This window comes from Crocodylus porosus, unplaced genomic scaffold (assembly GCF_001723895.1).
Source record: "Crocodylus porosus isolate Cpor-Errol unplaced genomic scaffold, CroPor_comp1, whole genome shotgun sequence".
In the NCBI taxonomy this organism is placed as follows: Eukaryota; Metazoa; Chordata; order Crocodylia; family Crocodylidae; genus Crocodylus; species Crocodylus porosus.
The window spans coordinates 50251683-50274308 of NW_017728951.1; the positions used below are offsets into that span (position 1 = coordinate 50251683).

General features: G+C 42.2%; 1 protein-coding gene across 1 annotated transcript in view; it reads right to left on the minus strand.

Moving 5' to 3' along the window:
* Nucleotides 1-20904, minus strand: part of MAT1A (methionine adenosyltransferase 1A) — a 33538-nt gene extending 12634 nt beyond the window's left edge. The window contains exons 1-4 of the mRNA XM_019555977.1: nt 20567-20904; nt 6077-6154; nt 4654-4776; nt 1571-1683 (exon numbers count right to left, since the gene is read on the minus strand). Of these exons, the coding sequence (XP_019411522.1) occupies nt 1571-1683; nt 4654-4776; nt 6077-6154; nt 20567-20660 (408 nt within the window). The 5' untranslated portion in view covers nt 20661-20904. The remainder of the gene's footprint in view (nt 1-1570; nt 1684-4653; nt 4777-6076; nt 6155-20566) is intronic.
* Nucleotides 20905-22626: the final 1722 nt, after the last annotated feature.

Genomic DNA, 22626 nt, shown 5'->3' on the forward strand with positions numbered 1-22626 from the left:
GAGATAAATTAAGGTTTGAATTCATAGTGTGTCTGTTATTCCATGGCAACATGCATGTACTAGCCACACTCACAGGCATTTAATTACAGGTGATATATGTAATTTGAGTAGTGCAGAGAAGAAGCAGTGTCCAGAGATTAGGGCACCCTGCTAGGATTTCAAAGAACTTCAATCAATCCTATTCTGGCACAGAACTGTGCAACTCCGGGCAAGTCACTTAGTCTCATCACCTCAAGTTCCCATCTGTGGGAATGCGGAAAATGATACAGATGAGGAAATTGGCACTTCCCTACTTCATAGGATGTTGTGAGGATAAATACATTAAAGACTATGATGTGCTTAGATACTGTAGGGATGGAAGCTATATAAGTGCTTAAGATATTTAGATACACTGGCATTTAGTAGAAAACTTGTGCTCCTGTGGTGATAAAAATGAAATTGTTAATTTAACCCCCCTGGGGATTTTCAGTAATATTACATTGCTTCTAAGGTTCTATGATAGCTCTATTTTATGATTCTCAACAACATTACCATAAACTAGATAGTACAGCTAATGAGAACAACTGTAAATGTTAACTACACAATCACATTGGCTTCAGTATGAGTTTTTATACTAGTGCCGATGTCTTGGGGATACACTGTAATTATCTACATATGCTATTCAGCTCACAGAAGTACACTTGGACCATCTTAATTATGTGGAACACCTACTATAATAAAACATGCCTCTGCCGCTGGGAAATAAATGAGAATTACAAATGTTCTGGCACAATTTGATTCAATTAACAAACACTCTCATCTTGCTTAAGCTTGGAGCACCTTTCTGCAATGTAAGAATCTCATGAGGTACGTAAAAAAGTTGATGTCCCATATAACTGTATGTGTTTTATTTATTTGATCTTATGGGGCAAATCCTGCTGCCCATATATCCATCTTATAAATCTACATCTACTCAAACAGAAATGTGAAGCATATCCAAAAATGCCAACTTTCCCAAGTGCTAAAATACTAATCATCCTAGCTCCCCCAACTTCCCACACCAGCTGAGGGTTGACTCCTAGATCTGCAGCATGGACCAAATTTAACCTTGATACAGTGTTAAAGCTGGAGCACTTCTGATGCATTTGAATACTTCTCATCTCATTCACACATACTATTTGGAATGTAACAGCTGTTGCCCTTTTGAAAGCCTTCCTAAATGTATGTATGTCCACACCCAGAGATTAATTTGATGATATGTATCCAAGGTAGCCAAACAAATGTATGTTCTGTCATATGTCAGGTTAGGATAAAATTGTGCAAAATCTCATGAACTGTGACCGTACTGATTTTGATTTAGAAAATATTACAAAAATGTTATGAAGTAGAGTATCAGCAAATACTATACTTACTCTCTCCCCATTACTTTTTCAGAAGATTTTTTTCCCATTATCAAAGGATAACATGGTCAGTGCAACTAACAGATTTTTGAGTTTATTAGCACCTCATTTATTGAACTGACATTTGCAATGGTTCTCCCCTCCCCATTGTTTTTTGTTTTTTTTTTTTTATGTGAATGACTTGTGATTACCTGATCTCCAGCACCAACATCTTCTTCATTCCTGTGTAGATGAACACCCTGGGCAATATCAGGTGACTGTTGTTCCAGTGCCACCAGAACATTACAAGTTTTGTAGTCAAAGCCTAGTTAGAAGATAATGTTGTAGTGAAGTAGTTCTCCTGAACAGCCATGCAGAGCAACATGAAACCATAAACTAGACATCCCAGTACTAAGGAAAAATATCTTCAAAATTCATAATCATCCTGGTATCTGCTGCTTAAATTTTATGTCAGTGCTACATTTCAAATACAGCATTTTTATCTGCACATAACATAACAGCCTACTTGGCTTGAGCGCCGCTCCCAGACAGCAGCAGCAGCCTCCTGTGATTTGGCACAGATTCAGAGGCCGCTCTTGCACCCCTAGGATGGCTTTGGGGCTCTGCTGGACTCCTCCTGAAGGTGTGGCCCCACAATCTGCCTGCTGGTTGACAGGAGGCTGGTCCTGCTTCCTTGGATAGGGGCCCTGCACTCCTGGGAGAAGACCCACAGAGCCCCACAGCCCTCCCAGGGGTGTGGGCAAGCCCCCAATCTGCCTGCCAGATCACAGGAGGCTGGTTCTGCTGCCTGGGTCCAAGCAGCAGCACCAACCTTCCCAGCGAGGGGTGTGGGTTGTGCCTAGCACCGGTCCCAGGTGGCAGCCTCCTGCGATGCGGCAGGCAGATCAGAGGCCTGCACCCCCAGGAGGGCTGCAGGGCTCTGCTGGACTCCTCCTGGGGGTGCAGGCCCCCGATCTTCCTGCCAGATCACAGGAGGCTGCTGCTGCTGCCTGAGACTGGTGCTGGGCACAGCCCACACCCCTCGCTGGGAAGGTTGGTGCTGTCGCTGGCCCCAGACTGCAGAACCAGCCACCAACCCCCAGCTGGCCCACCCAACCCCCTGGGAAGGCTGTGAGGGCTCTGCCGGACTCCTCCCACAGCTGTGGGCCTCTGATTTGCCTGCTGGATCACAGAAGAGTGCTGCTGCTGCCTGGGACCAGCGCTGGGCACAAACCCACACCCAGTGTTGGGAAGATTGGTGATGCTGCTGGCCCTGAGCAACAGAACCAGCCTCCTGTGATCTGGCAGGCAGATCAGGGGCCCACCTACACTCCCAGGAGGGCTGCAGGGCTCTGGACTCCTCCTAGGGTTGCAGGCCCCCAATCTCCCTGCCAGATCACAGGAAGCTGCTCCTGCTCCACAGCTCCTGCTTGTCAACAACTTGAGGCACAGTTTCCCAGAAACTGCTACACCTATCTCCTTGGAACTTGGCAGGCATTATGCCCTCTGAAGGGGCTACCAGCCTTGCAAGTTTCAACTAAATCAGCCAAGAAATGACAAAGTTATAGGCAGTTTTGTCCTTCCCCATTATAGCCTATAGGTAAAACATTGAAACAGCATTGAAACAGCGAAACAGTTTCCACAAAACAAAATGGAACAGTGCTTTCGAAACGAAATGGAACTTGAAACAAAACACAGTTCCATTGAAACGTCAAAATGGAAATCGAAGCAGAATGGTGCTGTTTCACACAGCCCTACCAAACAGCATTTGTTATGCATTGTACTTTCCTCGAAACAGCTGTTGTCCTCTTGCAGCTGTGAACTTTGATCTCCTGTTTTCCATACCTTCCTGGAAAACCTGTGGGAATCAGTGGGGGTTCCCCACATGTAGGGAAAACAGATTCAAGATCTGCTGTGCAAGTTGGAAAGTAGAATTTTGCCTTCAAAGGACAAACAAACAGGTAAAAATAAGCCAAGGACTTGAAGAAGATTGTAGCAGAATTTTCCATCTCCTTTCTCCAGGTCTGTAGAAAGTAATTTGTTTTTCCTTCTTCTCCTCCTCTCACAGAAGTTCAACTACTAAATTACTGACAGTTGCTTATCAACATGAGGATCAAACAACAGTATTTCAAACATGCACAGTCCATCATGTATCCACTAGAGGAACACAGTACCCTCTTTGCTTTTACGGAGGCTACAATAGAAAAGGAATATTACAAGGGGAAAAATCAGTATTTCCAGTTTTTGTTCTTTTTAGCTTTTCTTCTTTTGTTGTTTGTGTATGACAAGTTTTTTTTACAAGGTGCAGTGCATCTTTCTCCTACTTTTAAAAACTGGCACAAGAAAAGCAATTTCTAAGTTGCTGGACTTTGCAGCATATTCTTACAGCATTGTTGTTCAGGTTACAATGGAAATAATGAACAGATGTTCTCTTACAACATTTTCCCAGTATACTCTCACTGGAAATATTGCAGTAACTATAGGAGCTCAGCCAAAAGGCAAACTTCATCATAACTGTAAAAGACTTACCATGTACAAATAAACTGCTAAGTCTACAGCAATTGTGTACAGGAAGTTGAAATTTGTCTCAGATATAAAACATTCTGTTTTTTCATTGCTAATGCAATATGCAATTCTATAAATCTGACTTGGATTGTAACTGACTTAGAAAAGGGTCTTATCTTTTTGGTCTGTTTTTTTTCATTAAGTACCTGGTAGTAAGGACAGATGTGTTCCCCCAGTGAAAGTAAAAAGGGGCTGGGGTTGTGCAGGCACTAAGGCACATGGTTAACAGTCCATAGCAGAAGCACTCACAGCACAGCCCTGTCAGATTCCAGCAAGTCTGCAAATTCTGCTAAAATACTTTGTGACAAGGACATGAAAAAGGGAAGTAGAAATAAATAAGAATAAAATTAAATGAATTACCCAAATCTCCTCTGTTCACTCCATGTCACAAATATTTACTTGGCCACTAATATCCAAGTTTCAGTGAGTTTGAAAAATAGACTCTAATATGTAAATTAATAGTTAATCCTACATTGGCAACATGATCCAATTCAAAATATATCCCAGCTCCCCTTTTTGCCATAAGTTTCAACCATGAAGTAAATAGTTTCTCCACTTCAGAAAAAGATGGCAGTATGTTTCTTTCATGGTAGTACCAAAAGAAGATAAACAATTTCAGTGGGCTTGCAAGAACATAAATATGTACAGAGAGACAGATCTATCTTGTAGTTACCTCCTATTCAGCATGTTACTTCACCCAGAAATCAGATTCTTGAGTTTTTCTACAAACCTTTAGCTGAATCATCATAGCCGATGTGCCTAATTGTATCTCGCACTACTCGCTGATAATCCACTACAGCAAGAGATGTGATCTCCCCACACAGCAGCACCATTCCTGTCTTACATACTGTCTCTACAGGCAAAAGAAAGATTAAAAGAAAACAGAATTAGGATTGGTTGGATAACTCAATACGCTATTACAAATAATTCTGCTTCTAATAATACTGAACTGAAGAATCCTACTGAACACAAGCAATGTAGGTATTGGTACTCAGGTCTCCATAGGGTTTGCACGTTACATGTATGAATCCCTTTATCCTCACTACACCACTGTGAAGTAGAGAATCAATGGTATTTACAGATTGAATCTCTCTGGGCCTCAGTTTTTCTGTCACCTACCTGATGTCACAACGTACAAATTAACTAAGATTCCTGAGTCCTATTCCAGTACTTTTACCACAAGAGCATCTTCTTTGTTTAAGGAGTAAATTTAAGCCAAATAAACCCTACCAATGACCAACCAATTCACAAATGTACCTCCATTTAAAGAGGGAGTTACTGGGAACATCTACATGAGACATTTACTGCAGAGTAGACTTGCAGTAAACTTGTGTGGGCCTATTAGGCTATACGAAACTAAACTCCACAGCAGGGTAGTATTTTTATTTACAAGTACTAGCCTCCTGTGACCATGCTCCACACTGGAGCACCCTTATGCCCCAAACAGCCCCTCCATAGCACACTGAGACAGATTTGAGCAGCCTGGGGCTGCAGGCTGACCCCCCAAACTGCTGCAGTCCCAGGTGCACTTTCAAACAGCATGCCCAGGAGCAACAAACTCTGGAACAATAAGTGCCAGAGTTTATTGCTGCAAATTAAGTGCATGTGTAGATGTGCCCACTGAAAGCAAAAGTTGTTTTTGCAGTGAATCAAAAGACCTATGAGACACCTTCATCTCAAGAAGAATCCTTATGCAGTTAGGAATAAAACTGGAGCTAGCAATGAAAAATAAAAAATCTATATAAATCCAAGAAACTGTACTTTTTTAGAGGTAGCCAAGGGTTCTTTGGATAATCCACTATATTAGAATTATATTCTCTTTTCCCTAAGAATACTAATTACATTTATGATGACACCATTGGTTTGTTTGATCTAGGCTCACTCTTTAGAGAAACCTGAGCTATTTCTGATCATTGAACACAATGTACTTTCAGTGCTTCTTTGAGAAACAAAGTAATGACACTATATTATTGTTTGTTCTGAACTTTCTTGTTTTGCTATATATAGATTCTAAACACTGTAATTAGAGTTAGGAATGAATTAGCATGTGATAACTTCAAACTCTTATGTAAATATATTACAAAGGGGAAATGGCAGTTTGGCAATTGTATGCACTCATTTAAGTGGTAAAAAGAAAATATATGTATCCTTACCACAAGCAACCTTGGCATTTGGATCTTGTTTGAGATGGGCATCTAGCACAGCATCACTGATCTGATCACAGATCTTATCTGGAAAGGAACAAAATTGTTTGTCTAAAGGCAACTCGCTATAGAAAATGTCCCTGAATTAGAGGGGCTGGATTCTTGCTCTTCTGCAAAAATACACTGGCCCACTGTAATATCTATGCTAAAGCAGATTTTAAAAAACGGTATTAAATGTTCTCTGGACAAATATCAGATGCAGTTTGGTATACCTAATTTCAAATTAACACTGGCTGTAGACAGATGAAACCATTATAGTGCTCTAAGAAGCTTACATGAAACTTACCGCTTGTAGGTATGTACCATCACTGTGTTGTATGTTGACTCCTATTCTTCAGGAAATTAAGCTACATAGGAGCAGCTTACATTGAAATGAAATCATTCTCAGGCTAGGGACAGAAATTACACATTAACTAGGTTAAGTGATCAGAAACTGGTTTAAACCTGTAGCAGAACATAAGTTCAGTGCACATAAACCAGTTTCAAAATGGCTGAAAATGGTTTAAGACACCTGGTTGAATGTAGTATCAGACTTAATTAATTTGGGTCAAACCAGTTTATGCAACTTCTGCTGCAGACCCCTTCCTTAAGTTAAACCAGTGTCCCCCAGCATCCTAGATGCTGTGCAGCCCTGGGCTGGGCCAGGCTGGGCTGTCTACTCCAAAGAACAGGGCTGGCCCCGCCCCTCTGCTCCCTAGCCAGAGCCTCAGCTGAGACTGCAAGCACAACAGGGTCTGCCTTGCTTTCTCCTACCCCAAGCCCTCTGCTGCTTGCTGCTAAAGCAGAGATCCCACCCTCACTCTCTCCCATCTCCCACAGCACAGACCCCAGCCCCACAGACCCTAGGCATGTGGTATGCTAGCTAATGCTGAGAGGTATCTGTGCATGTGTGTCTCCAATTTCGCTGGGACAGGCAAACAGAACAGTGTCCACTTAGGGTTTTTTGGAGCTAATCAACTGGTTAGCCGGTAATGTCCCTCCATTCCTTCTTTGGAAAAACCTGTTTAAGTACAGTTTAAACCAATGAGAAAGGCATTTGTTTTGTTGATGGGCTGATAAATGCTGTGTTATCAATTCCCTGCTGGTTCCTATGCCTGTCAGGTTTGCAGACAGTATGAAGAAGCACATAGAAAGAGATTGAAAAGCTCAGTATCATCAACAGATGCATGCACTGCACACCCCCTACTTTGCCTCAGAGTGCTAGCTGGAGGCTGGGTGCTGGCAACATTCCCACCCCTTGAGCAGTGCGTGGGGAAAAGCCTGGGACAGTGCAGCCAAAGTGGGGCTTTACACCCCTCGCTAATCAGAGCATCCTACCTGGACCTGGCTGCACCCCCACCCCCAGTTCAGAACTATGGAAGGGAATGGAGGGCTATTCTAGTGCCCTTGACTTCTAGCCTGAGCCACTGCAGGCATGTGCCTGCTTTTTCTCACCCCAGAGGAAATGGCTGTCAGTTGTAAACTGATTCAACCAACTAACCTGCAAAGATTGAATCAATTCAGGCTCAGGCTTTTTGAAAGTCTGTCCCTAGACTCAATTACCATAGTTTAGCTTTTACTTGCTGCAGTATACAGCAGATTCATGGAACTGTAGCAACTGAAGAGCCTAAAAGGGGGTGTGTACCCTTCTTTTTCAACCAGTATAATTCCTTTGTATATCCATACCAATCCAATACAACTTTATCTGTTTGTTTTTCACTTATTTGTAAAAAATACCAAGGATATGCAACATTCCTTCCACTGATGAAACAATATTAAATCACTGAAGAGTTGGGGTCCTGGGAAACAGAACTGAAGACAGTGCACAACAAGTGCAAGTGCTGCTTACAGAAAACCTACCTACAAGAAATGGTGGGCATCAGCAACACAGGTACATAATCTGCAGGACCCAGCCTGCAGAATGCTGAGCTGCTGATTGGGGAATTAGTAGTACTTGGCCACTATGACCAGGTGACCAGGTCAAATGACCAGCAGGGGAGAGGCTGACCTGCATATAGAGCAGGGGTGGGCAAAATATGGCCCAGGGCCTGGATCTGGCTTGCCAGGCCATTCTATCTGGCCCACAGGACCCCTAAAAAATTTAGAAAATGAATAGTTATCTGCTCCTGGCTGCCTGTCAAAGCTGACAGAAGACAGGGGCAGTAGGACTCAGGGAAAGCCACTGGCAGGATCAAGCAGCTGCAGAAGTAAGGCCTGGGGCCCTGCCCACCCTTTCTCCCAGCCAGAAGACCTGTGTGGAGCAAAGGGTACTGGCCTGGGCCCTGGGGCTGTTCCTGCCTCCCTGCACCTGGAAATTCAGATAAGAAGGGGGGTGGGGGGGAAGAGGCAGAGCAGAACTGCAGCCAATCACCCCAGTCCTCAGGGTTGGGCTGAGCTAGCTGCTTCAGTCCTGGGGCTGCAGCTGGGAGCCATGTGGTACCAAAGTAGGTGATGGGAGGGGGATCGAGAGGAGCAGTGGCAGCCACAGACAAGAAAGCACTAGAAGTAGCAGTGGGGGGGGGATGGGGCAACAAACAGGCATGTGGAGCACAGCAACAGCTGGGCAGGAGTGCGGGATCCACACTGGTGCACCAGGGCCAGGACCAGCAGGGGCCAGAGCAGGGTGGCAGAAGCATGGGGCCAGGCTGGCAGGGCTCTATGGAACTGGGCCAGCTCCCCCCTCTCTGGTGCAGTCTGGCCCAGCTCCATGGAGTCCCTGCTGGCCTGCATCCCATGCTCCTGCCACCCTGCTCTGGGCCTTCCTGGTGCTGGCCCTGGCACACCACATGAGCCCGCACTCCCTCCCAGCTGTTGTTGCACTCGATGCACCTGATCACTGCCACCCCCTGACCTGCCACATACATTTGCCTGCCGCTGCCATTGCACCCCTCCACTTCCTGCTAGTTGCTCTGGTACCACATGGTTCCCAGCTGCAGTGCCAAGCCACAGGATGCAGCAGGAGCCGGCCTCCCCTGCAATTTTTGGCTGGCCCCATGCGGAGCCTGCCTGGCCAGTCTAGCTCCTGGTGTGTCCTGCATTCTTGGTCATGTAGCTGGGATGTGATGCCAGAGCAGTGAGTGGGGGTGGGGGACAGGGAAGTGACAAAAAGGCAATGGTGGCAGATGGGTGGGGGGGCAGTGCCGGAGTAGCAGCATACAGCCATACCAGTACCTTGTGGGCAGAAGCAGTTGGAGCACAGAGCTAGGGCTCAGAGGAGTGCTGGTGTGCATACTGCCTGCTGCAGGAGGGCTGTGGGCAAATCCTCCCCCTCTCAACATGCCACAACTATCCCCAGCCACCCACCCCCACAAACCCCATACACACTCACATCCCATATAGTCACACACCCACCCACATGCTTCCTTACCCCACATACACATTGCCCCCACACCTGTAAAATATAATTTCATATTTTTATGGTTCCAAGATGGCAAACACTTGCTGAAAGAAGTATTTCTGGGTGGGCAAGGGGAGGGACTTCTGGTAGCAATGGTCAGGAGTTAGAGGTGGGACTTCTGGTCCCAAGATGGTGATCAGGGCATGGACACCTGTCAGGGGATGGGGTTATTCTTGTGCGCCTTGACGGCTTGCCAGAACTTGGTAAGTGACCTCCACCCGAAATAACTGCCCACCCATGATATAGGCTTTCCTCCCGGTAAGTGGGTGACTTTGGCTGTGTGAATCCACCAGAAAAAGCCTGTGGAGAGTGAATGCACTTGGAGGAATGAAGATTTAATGAAGGACTGTTCATATGTACCCGGGGGGTTGAGATTTTTGCAAAGGACTGTTTAGATCCCAATGGAGTTTAATTTTTTGTTTATAACAACCAGTGGACTAGAAGCACCTGTGAGGGGAGGTCAGGAGACTACAGATCAGAGTGCCCAACACACAATTATTTTCTTGTTGTTTAGTCTTCCTTATTATGAGAGAGGGGTACCTGAGTGGGTAGGGACCTGAGCTTGAGGGCAGAAACCCCTGCCAAGGGGGACTCCATGGCAGGGAAACCCCTGCCAATGGAGGGACATTACCAGCTACCTGTTGCTTAGTTCCAAAAAACCCTAGGCCAACACTGTCATGTCTATCTTTGTTCTGTTCCCCACAGCACAGACCATAGCCAGCGTGTGGTCTGCTAGCTAATATCTGTATAAGGCAGAGGGGGGAGGGGAATCCCTGCTTCAGCAGGCAGTGGTGAGGGAGGGGGTGCAGGAGGAAGTCAGGCAGATGCTCTGTACCTGAAGTCTCTGCCAGACCTGCAGCCAGGGAGCAGAAGGGAGGGGCAAGCCCAGCTCTCTGGAGCAGAGAGCACTGCCCAGCCCAGAGAGCATGCTGGGATGCTGGGGGACTCTGATTTAACTTAAAACAGGAAGGGGTCTGGGACAGACATCACATAAACTGGTTTGACACAAGTCAGTTAAGTCCGATAACTGATTATTATCATTCAACCAGGTTTATCTCAAACCAATTTCAGCCATTTTCAAACTGGTTTATGTGCACTGAACATAGGGCAGCTGCCCAGCCAGTACAGCCAGAGATTTCACTTGGTCAGGGAGCCATACCACAGGACTCCCCTTTGTTTTAAAATCATAGCCAGCCTCCTCTGGAGACTTTATTCCAGCAAGTAATGACAGAAGAGTGAACCAAGGGAGAGGATCATAAGGGAGACTGGGGAAGTGCAGGGTGACACCACAGACAAAGCCTTTTGGGTGGTCTGAAATTAACTTTAAAGAAATTATAAACCACAAGCTAGGGAAAAATCATCTCAAATCCAAACATCCATGGGTTCTCTCTCAACTTTTTCTTAGGGAAAAGTTTATCATTGCTGCATTTTTATGTCCTTCCTTGTCCACCACAGCCTTTTCCCTTTGACGCCACTGAAACTAAAGAGAATGAAATACATGGGTGCATCCAGAAGAGCATGCACACGTGGTATGTGGTACCACAGACCCATCTGCATTGCCACACACCACACACACTGCACATGCAGGCATTCCCTGAGCTGCTAATTTACAGTATAGAGGAAGGTTTTTGACACCGAGACATCCTGCTGTCAAAAAAACCTGCACCAGAAAAAAGTGGCATGGTGCAAATGGTGGCATGATGCGCAGCCTGAAACTAGAGCCTGGCTGGCTGGAGCCACATTCCAGCTGCCAGCCAGACTCCCTGCTGCCAGATCACCCTGCTGCAGCCACAGGAGGCTCCCAGGTAAGGCTTCTGGAGCCAGCCCAGGAGCTGGGCCCAGCCCAACCCCCCCTACCCAGGGCAACTTGCTGTGTGAGAGAGCACACCTGCACAAGCATTTCCCAGGGATAAGTAGCAGTGGCCTAACTATGTGCCACTGCTATTTGTCCCCAGAAAAACATACATATGCGCTTATCTGAACACAGTCCACGGGCCATTGCAGAAAGTTCATCTAAGGTAGCAAAGGACTTGGGGATGGTTCTATACCATTATACACCAAGCACAAAGATTCAAGATTCTCACATGCTAAAAAGAACAGGTATGGGTTCCTGGTTTTACAGCTACAGAAAGGGTATTAATAAAAGATGAACTTGTCTAACAAACAGAGTTAAGCATCTGACTGGTCCTCCATGGTCAGAAACCAGTATTTATCTTCAGATATATTTAATGGGTAGTATTTTTTTCTAAAACTTGTCAGTTAAGTTATTTGATACAAGTTCAATGAGATCCAAGTGCCTGAATAATCAAACCTACTTTTTGCAAACCTCAGGCATGCATGAAATCAAGTATTCTGCACAGGAGCATAATTTGGGGCTTCTGACACTACTGTAGTCTTCCATGTTGGGCCTTTTTCAATACTATCCTTGATGTTGGGCCTTGCTACAACTCTATCCCCAAATCCCTGCTGTGGCTGCCCTATGCCTAGTTAATGGGACCACATACTAGAGGCAGCATCTCATTATGAGTGCCACTTGTGAAACAGTGTTATGCTTTGTGCATTGGCTTGGAAATCTGTTGCTAAGAAAATATTTAACCTCTATGATATATCTTATGGGTTAGTGATTCAAGGTACCTCTCCTGCTTGCCTTTGGGACATACAAAAAAAATGTAGACTTCTAAGAGCAAATAACATTGGCTCTTCTTAAAAAACAAGGGAATGGATCCTGGAAAACATTAACACTGAAAAAGGCTTGAGGGGCATAATGGATAACCAACTGCAAATGAATTTCTAGTGTGATGCTGTGGCCAAGAAGGCAAATGTTCTCCTAGGAGGTATGTAACTGTGGAATAATATGTAATGAGGTGATATTATCTATGTACATGACTTTAATGAAAGGATTACTGGTATACTGTGTCTGGTTCTGAGATCCAAATTCCAAACAGTTTACTGACAAATGGAACAAGATCCTGAAAAGAACTCCAAGAAGAATTTGCATTCTGGGAAGCATTCCTTATTATAAACTGAGTGAATTTCACTTGAATTTATCAAAAGAAAGTAAGAGGTAGCTTTATCAAGATGTAAAAGGACTTGTACATAAAGGGAATTTCTGATAAGATTTCTGCTTAACCTAGCAGAACATGACATAAGAAGATAAACTGACTGTAAAGTCAAACAAGACAAATTCAGATTGGAAAGTAGGTGCAAAATCTTAAGTGGAAGGATAATTAATCATTGGTAGAATTTACCAGGAGATGTGGTAGACTGATGTGTTGAAACCTCCAGATCAAAATTAAATACCTGTTTAAAAAAGATATAGGCTAGTTCAGTCAGAATGTACAGGCTTTCAGGAATTACTATGAAACTGCACAGCATATGTTATGAAGGAGGTCAGAGAGACAATATAATGGTTCCTTCCAGACTTAAAATTCATGCTGAGATTTTACTTTATTGAAAAATCACTTCATCATCTACTGTGCTAACAACTTCTCTATGATTTAAATTAAAATGAGAGAATTTGTGCAATCTCTGACTGTAATCATAGTGTCCCGATCTGAAGCATCATTGATCTAGGTATTGGTATATCTGTTGGAATTGGCCAATCACCTGATCTGTAAATTTAATTTAGGGAAATTCATCTTCCTGTTAGTTTTGGTCCCCAATATAAAATTCAACAAGCTGTTCCAGATTTTAACAGTGATTCTGCATAGGAGGCTTTGCATATACTATACTACATGCTATATAAGTTAAATAACTTTCTGATCTCAGCTATCCAAGTCCTTTATTAGTTGCCAAGTATGGCAGGATATGTCTGCTCATTATCTCATTACTGCTTTATTTGCTTCAAAAGAGAGTAAGGGACAATCTCTGGGGATGCACTACCCTCCAGAAAGTTGATTAAAAGTATTGGAAGCTCTTTATATCTACTAAATGAGAAGAAAGTCACTGGCTTCACACACAAAGTAGAGACCCTTAGCCTATCTTGAGAATAATATGAAGGTGATTTGAAGGTATTGTCTGTGATTCCCTTCATTAATTTCCTGGTTATCCAAAGAGAGCGACCCTTAGGAATTCTACTGGGAATCCAAACATAATGAAGGTGGATAACCAAAGTGTTAATCTTTTATCAAAATAGTTCTTGCTGACTACAGAGAGAAAGATAATGTTTAAGATATTTCATAATAACACTGCATTAAGTATCCCATATTTAACTTAAGGAGATAACTAAAATTTCATCTGGAAATTAATGGTGCCCAGTATATATGAACACTTTTGCATAAGTCTGTCTGTAAGCAAGTCACTCAGCTTCATTATCAAGGACAATCCACTCTGAGTTCATGTTTCAAGCCCATTTATTTTATCTGGGGCAACCTTGTCCGCACAGCAAACAAAGCAACTAACAAAACAAGCAAACATGCAAATAACAAACAGAGCCAAAACCTGTGATCTCTTTTCCAGGCCTAGAGAAGAGCAGACCAAGCTCTGTGCTTTTTCTTCAGCACATCAACTACCCCACTCTGCTCCTAAGTTCTTAACTCTCTCTGCATATCAGTTACAGCTGACCCCCAGGCTTTCAATCAAGCAGAATCTTAACTAATGACTGCTTGAAGCTGCATTTCAGCCCTCTTCAGGCTAAGTACCTCCTCACACACTCCAAATTAAAAAAGGTCCTGATTTACAGAAGTGCTGTACGTTCAAAATGTCACTCTGGCCTTCTGCTAATGGAGAAGGACTTCTGGGTTACAGACAAACATTCAAAAAGCCTGAGCCTGAATTGATTCAATCTTTGCAGCTTAGTCTAACCTGCAACGCTGGAACTGATTTCGAGGTGGATTGACATTCCCTTTTCATACTAGAAATGCAGGCACATGCCTGCAGTGGCTCAGACTAGAAGCTGGGGATACTAGAGAAGCCCTGCCCTCCCTTCCACAGTGCTGAGCTGAGGAGGGTTGTGGTCAGGCTGTGATTAGGGAGGGGTCCCGCCTCCCTCCCCATCCCCCCCAGCCAGCAGCCCAGCAGGGAGTTGATAACACAGTGTTTTTGCCCCTAACTCAGTGTTTATCAGCCCATTAAGAAACCAAAAGCTTCTCTCATTAGTTCAAGATGTTCTTTTTCCAAGGAAGGAATGGAGGGACATTACCAGCTACCTGTTGATTAGTTCCAACAAGCCCTAGGCCAACACTGTCCTGTCTGCCTTTGTCCTGTCCCCCACAGCACAGACCATAGCCAGCGTGTGGTCTGCTAGGTAATGCTGAAAGGTGTCTGTATAAGGCAGAAGGGAATCCCTGCTTCAGCAGGGAGTGGTGGGAGAGGAGGTGCAGGAGGAAGTCAGGCAGATGCTCCGTAACTGAAGTCTAGACCTGCATCCAGGGAGCAGAAGAGAGGGGCCAGTCCAGCTCTCTGGAGCAGAGAGCCCTGCCCAGCCCAGAAAGCACGCTGGGATGCTGGGGGACTCTGATTTAACTTAAACTACGAAGGGGTCTGGGACAGACATTGCATAAACTGGTTTGATCCAAATCAAACTGATAACTGATTATTATCACTCAACCAGGTTTATCTCAAACCAATTTCAGTCATTTTCAAACTGGTTTATGTGGACTGAACATCTGTTCTGTTACAGGTTTAACCCAGTTTCTGATCACTTAAATCGGTTTATGTGTAATGTCTGTTCCTAGCCCTGGACTCCGTGGCTTAACTGATTGACAACAGTCTCTGCTATAAACAGTGGTAGTAACTAAAAGAATCTTTCAAGAAAAATGGAAATACCTGATCTGTAATAAATAGCAAACTGTTGTTATAGGTACTCTAGTTCTCTTTAAAGGATTTCAAATGTAATAACTAATAAACTAAATATAATATTTCAAATGGTACAACTGATTTTCTTAGAAATCCATGATTAATACATTAATCCTGAGTAGTAATATCATCAAGGATACAGCTTCCTAAATGACTCTGATAATGTTAAAAATATTATAGTCTAACAGCGAAGTGAACTAGGCACTTCCTTAACGAATCCATTTTCTGTCAGACAAAAATAGATCCTGCTGTCATGCAAAACTATACTCCTTTCTTATACTCTAAGTCTTTTTGCACAATATCTACTTATTTTATCGCTAAAAATGAGAATTTACTATCATCAACAGTGCTCCAGGACAAATATACAATAACTAAGAGAAAAGCAAGATTAGTTCTGTTATGCCTCATGCATCATTATCAAGTCTGTCAGTTGATTTTGGAGTACAGAGGATTTATTATGATGCAAGAGATTGTAGAGAACACAGATTGGTTTTCAGTTCCCAGATACAGTTTTCAATGCGGATAGCTGAAAGTCTCATATACCCTGCAAATAAATAGGATACGTGAATAAATATTTGAAAAAATAGCATTTGCAAGGATGAACCTGAGTACAACAATATTTCAAGTACTATTTTCAGTAATTTACTAAATGCAAACAGATAAATAATAACAGGTAGCCCAATGGCTCATGTCATGTATAGTATTCATGACATAAGTGATACGGTTGCCCAATATAGCTCACTAATCATAGTTTTCTGAGAAGCCTGACCATACATTATGAATTTCTGTATGTCTACATTATTTATTACATAAACTAATGCAGATTGTCCCAGTGTGTTATGTTCCATTAGGTAGGGATTTCATATTACATACACATGAAAAGACTTCCCTTTACTTTGGGGAAGTCTATTTACTAATAAACTTTGGTTCAGAACTGAACACCATACTGAAAGTTACTATTCAGCATTTTTGCAGGCCATTTGCGGTGTGCATATACATAATTTGCACACTGCCTATTAATGACACCTACTTTACAACCATGAAGTGCTTAGAAGACTTCAGTTCTATTTTCATTGGAAACTGAGGGGATGCCTCCCAGAGAAAATGTTGACTTTTTATCAAAGACAAGGGACATTTGAAACACTTTTTTGTGGGGGGGGGGCGTTATTTATATCAACTAAAAAAATAGCAAAGCATGTAAATATTCATCTAAAAGTGGCAAAACCCCAAGAATTTTCAATTTTTTTATTTAAAAACAAAATACCTTTCTGAGATGAGCACTTTCTATCAAAGTGTTCATTTTCTTGAAAACCCCATTTTTCATTTAAAAACAGGTTCAGTGGCAATTTTTTGACTAGCCTTTCACTACTAATGGAGGCTATACAAAGTATCACCACCCACATTTCCATTTTTAAATGATTCATAGGTAAGTTCAATGAAATACTTGTGATAGTGAAACATAATAATTGTCCTGTTCAAAGTGAAAGGGATCAGAAAGTGATATTAACCCAGCCACATTGAATAGGTGTATAATACTTTGCAATTATTCTCTCTCATTGTTGGATGTTTGATCTACTATATTACTGAATATATTGTTAAATGTGTGTTATAAAATATACAGAGAAGTCAAGTGATCAGTAAAAGTTTGCTGTAGGAATTTGCATTTCTTGACCTTTTGTAATCTCTATCCTATTATAATAAAACTAATGTTTTAGTTCTGCTTAAAATTTTGATCTTAATTATATCAGATACATTTAATGGGGGAAGGGTTTTGGCTTTAAGTCCTATAAGACAATCTGTCTCAGGGAAACACAATGCCTTTGAAAGCACGACGCACCATTGCCAAACAGCAATGCCTTTGAAAGCACAACGCAGCTTGCATAACAGCAATTCATTAATTATTATCAGAGATCACTGCTATTTTTTGTTGATTTGAGGCATTTTTTATTGTGTGCAATATGTCGTGTGTGATAGGTGAGGTTACATTTAAATACATAAATAAATAAAATATACCCTATATTTCCTCTCCCTTGTAAATTTACATGAAAAGAGGGAAGCAGATCCTCAATGGTTATAAAAGTTACACCATAACAATCTGCCACAGAAACTGATCTTTGTTCTTTCAAGTGTTTTCAAGTGGCAATTATTATACTATTGCATATAGGAGATAAGTAATCATCAAGGTTAAACTGCTATGTTTGCAATATCAAATACAGAAAGAGTAAGCATGAAACAATTTTAAGTTGACACACAGGGTAATATGCAGTTTCATACGATTTTAGCAAGAAATCTGGTGGAGCTGAGCCACTTTGGCTGAGAATTACCTTACTTAGTCACAGATTTAAATTTGTACAGTACTCTCACTTGTTAGGCTTATGCTCACTAGAAGCTCAGAAAAGGTATCAGGTTTCCCCTCCCATTTCTGCCAGTGTAAATCAGGAGCAAGTTCACTAAAGAGAATGGAATCTCATCAGCATAAGGGTATATCTCATGGTAAAATACAGTACTATACAGAGGTTCCCAAGTTAGCTCTGAAGGAAATAGATTAGCCTCAGAAGCAGTACAGCTGTATTAGTATTGCTGAGAAGTAGGTTCATTAGTCCTGAAGATGTGTTGCATCAACCTAGGTTGCTTCTGATACCCAAGTTAACTTGGGTATTTCTGCATGCCACTGCATAGTGTCACGTGGATATAACCAACATAAGCACAGAACCAAAGCTACAAATCCAAGTGAATCAAAACCATAGTAAATTTTGGCATAAATGTTTGGGAACCAAACTGCAGGCTTTTCAGAGTTAGACAATGTAATTTTATTTATTAATTACATAATGAGCTTTGCTACACTGCTTGACTCTAATGTTGCTTGAAAAACTGGGGTCATCTAGATCTTGGAGTTTAGTTTGTCCCATCTCCAAAATCGCATAACTAATTCCTCATCTTCCCTAATCACAAAATGAGATGTGTTCACGTTTAATGTGCGTTTGTCTGTTTTAGTGCTTTGTAACAGTTTCCTAAGTACCCCTGCCTGCCCCTGTCTCCTGTTATGAAGAGCTCTCACTTGCTGTTTGGACAAGTCCAGCTTGCAGCAGTTAACAGCGCTGCACAGTGCAGGGAATTTTATCGTACACATTATTTTGCAGTAATACAGTGTACTTTACTATCCCCAATCACTTTATACTATGCAGCCATTTAGCCAAAATGCATACAGTCAGTAAAACATCTTTATTTTCTATATGTAACACTCAGCAAACAATCCTGCCATAAATTCATTCTTTTGTTATACGTCCCAAGTCTCTTGCAGTGGATATGACTATACTGTCCCCAAATCAGTATTTTGTGGTTACACTGCAGGATCAAATAAGAGAATGAAAAGGGGCTAGGAATGAAGTAGGTTGGGCAATTATCAAGCGTATCAAGAAAGTAGGATTTTAGAACTTAGTCTGACATACTCCAGTGCTGTCCAAACTGAAAACCCCTTACAATAATGTTACAGACCTGAAGGCAGGTAGTCAGGTCTGCTGGCTTTGCAGAACACATATATCTGCAGTAGTGTGATTGGCCTGAACAATCACACTGGGTAGCAAACTGGCTCAAGGGTCACACAGAGAGTGGTGGTAGATGGGTTGGTGTCAACATGGAAAGATGTGTGCAGTGGTGTCCCTCAAGGCTCAGTTCTAGGGCCAATGCTGTTCAACGTCTTCATCGGTGATCTGTATGAGGGGGTGGGAAGCACCCTGTCCAAATTTGCAGATGACACAAAAATATGGGGAAAAGCTAACACCCTGGAGAAGAGGAACCAGATCGAGGCTGAGCTAGACAGATTGAGGAAGTGGGCAGAGAGCAACAGGATGCAATTCAATAAGGACAAGTGCAAGATGCTGCATCTAGGGAGAAAGAATTGCCATCATACCTATAGGCTAGGAAGCAGCCTTCTCAGCACCACTGAGGCAGAAAGAGATCTTGGAGTCACTGTTGACTCCAAGATGAACATGAGTCATCAATGTGATGAAGTAGTTGACAGAGCCAATGGCATCTTGTTGTGCATCCATAGGTGCTTCACAAACAGGTCCAGGGAGGTGATTTTCCCTCTCTATGTGGTACTGGTCAGGTCGCAGCTGGAGTACTGTGTCCAGTTCTGGATGCCGCAATTCAAGCGGGATGCAGACAACCTGGAGAGGGTCCAAAGAAGAGCCACTTGTCTGATTAGAGGCCTGCAGGGTAGGCCCTATGAGGAAAAGCTAAGGGACCTCAACCTCTTTAGCCTCTTCAAGAGAAGAATGAGAGGGGACCTTGTGGAGGTGTACAAATTCATAAGCGGAGAGCAACATGAAGTAAAAGACGATCTGTTTACCAGGGCACCCCCTGGAACAACAAGGAACAATGGCCATAAGCTACTGGAGGTTTAGATTGGATTTGGTTTTGACATTGACCTTTCTCTTCTTCTAAGGTCATCCCATCCTTTGATTATTTACTTTTACAAGTGTGCACACTGACCTGGGAAGCCTTGTCATAGCAAAAAGGAGCAGGATGCCAAATGGTTTTCTAAAATAAATACACTTTCAGGACATCAAACAGCCTATTGTCCCTTGCCCTCATTTGAGGGAACACTTTTTGTTGACATAAGCTGCATGTTTAGATGATCATTTGTTTTCAATAAAACTGAATTAAGATCTACTGAGAATAAATTAAATTTAGCAAATAACTGGCCGCTATTTGCTTAAGCAATTCCATATGTCTTATCAATAAAACAGATGACGCAAGGAGAAAATGTCAGTGGTGCTACCATGCACAGCTACTGGGGCTAAGGATTTTTAAAAGGTTTTAAATAGCTTGCCTAGCAATATACCCGTCACTGCTGGCTGACAGTTTAAGACATGTATGCAGGAGAGGTTCACAAGGCCACAAGTATATGGAATTGGAGAGGTGAGCAATGCAGCTCTGTCAAAATGTGAAACCTGAGCCTATCAGGGAGGCAGCAGTGTCTCCAAAGTAGTCCACTGCAGAACACTCAGAAAATAACTAGAAAAGAAGCAAGGGCAAAACGCCACACAGGTCACACAGTTAATATGTGAAATTCTAGAGTGCTGGTAGCACCATAATCACAAGGGTTTTAAAATCTGCATAGATAAATCTCCTGCAAGAAAATTAGACTATGCTATTACTAACACCCATCCAATCCATTGGCTGGATTCTTCGCCAAACTTTCTAAAACAGATTCTACAAAAAATGTTTTAACTTGTCTGTATCTACCATAGCCTTTTACTTACCTGGATGCCCTTCTCCTACTGATTCAGAGGTAAACATGAATTCCCATTCATCATCCAGAGTGTGGTCATATAAGCCATCTACTGGCCCATTCATGATTTTGATGCTTTTCTTGATGGGTTATTCAAAATAGTACTTCAAGACTTCTGCCTCTAGTGCCTTCCCCTTTTTAGGCCAGAAGGATAAGCTTCTTTATCAGCAGGGCTCCCAGTTCTTTCAATTACAGCTTTCTACAAAATCCTGAATTTGAGTTCTGTGTGTGTGCATGCACACTGAGTTTGCATGGGTCTGAGGATTGTACTTCTACCTAGTTTGAGCTGTCAGTCTGTGAGTTCCTCCTATATATGGAAAAGTGAAAGTGCCTGGATAATCATGTGAGGAAACTGGAAGATCCCATTTCCTATCAGGGGAGAAAGTTAACTTCGGGATTTTTCACTTATTAACTTACTACCCCAAAACTATCACTATTCAGGCTGTGAATAATTGATTGGCATAAGAATTCAGTTAGCCAGGTGTTAGTGTAGGAGTTCTGACTGCAGTTCAATTCAGGAGCTCCTTCAGGTTAACTTTCCCCTAGTGCAGGGTTGTGTGCTGTGAGTGTCCCCAGACTTATGCTATAGTTGCATGACTTAGAAGATTGTATAAACTCATTTCTTTCCTAGCTAAAAAAATGTAGAGATTAAGTTTGTTATGAACAATATGATTATTATTATTATTTGCATACATCTTCTGTTGCTTTCAGGATTCCATCCTGAAAGGTCTTTTTCAATTCCATCCGCTTTGTGCTCACTGCTGTAAAAAGAAATAACCTCTATGATCTAATACCTGAGCAATAGATTCTTCTGTTTTACCCTATGAGATGTCATAAATAACCTCTATTTATACTTTCTTTCTTTTCCTCTGCTTTGTTAATTAAAGCAACCAGAATTTTCACATCTTCTGTTGGGCCACAGCAACTAGGCATGCAATGACTGTCGCGGTGTTTCTGAGAGACTTAAATGAAATATGCATGTTTTTTTCTAAACAGGCTTTCCTGGTTAGAAAATCTTTATGATGGAGGCTGGCTTCTTTTGGAATGCAGCCAACCTGAGCCTAAGAGAGGGAAACATGATATTTATATACAGCTGGGATTCCGTTACAAAAAGAATCAAAGAAAGCCACTGTTCAGGTTGGCTACTTAAAGCTTTTTTTTTATAGGTTGTCACTGTCCGTGGTAGAATGACAGACAGACAGACAGGCTTTGTGTACGTGTCTGTTGACTTTGGGCAGAATCTCAGCACCTATTGTAAAACTTCAGAAAAGCTTACTAAGTCTTAGTTTATTTGCATGAATACTTATTTCTGTAAGTATTTGTGAAATTTCTACTTTTTGCCTACATTGCTGAGAACAATAATTTGCTCCTGTGAATGTTCACCTGTAATTTCCTGCAGCGTTTACCCATCTTTAATTACCAATGACGTGGAATAGACACTACAAAGAACACCGCTTTGGTTTACCATTAGACAAGGGCCACTTTGAAGAAGAGCATCCAAAAAGTGAACATGGGTCACACTGTAGCAAAACGCCCAGTTTTTCTTTTCTTTCTTTTTCTTATTGCATTCACTCCACTTCCCCAACCATGTCTGACTTACTTATCTAAAGGGAATAGAGAGGGAGAGAGAATAAGTAAGTTAAGATGTAGGATAAGCTTTAAACATTTTTATTTTGGTAGCAAGTTTTTGGTTTTGGATATCCACTGTTTTATATTTTATTATTATTGGGCTTGTATTGATTTTTACTTTTTTATATTGTATTATCATTTTTGTGTTGATTTTTATTGTTTCATATGGATATTGTATGGATATTTGTATGGTTTGTATGGGTTTATAAGTGAACCAAAGTCATGTCAAGTTTCCGTTTAAATGTCAAGCCTCCATCTTCTGTCCTCTGCCTGGGCATCCCATGTTGCAACAAAGATTCATTGTACCCCTCACATGTAAATTGGTTCCCCGATGAATGAGTGTGATTGGTAATGATTGAAATACAATGCTGGCAGGCCTCTACTAAATGGCCTGTAATGACT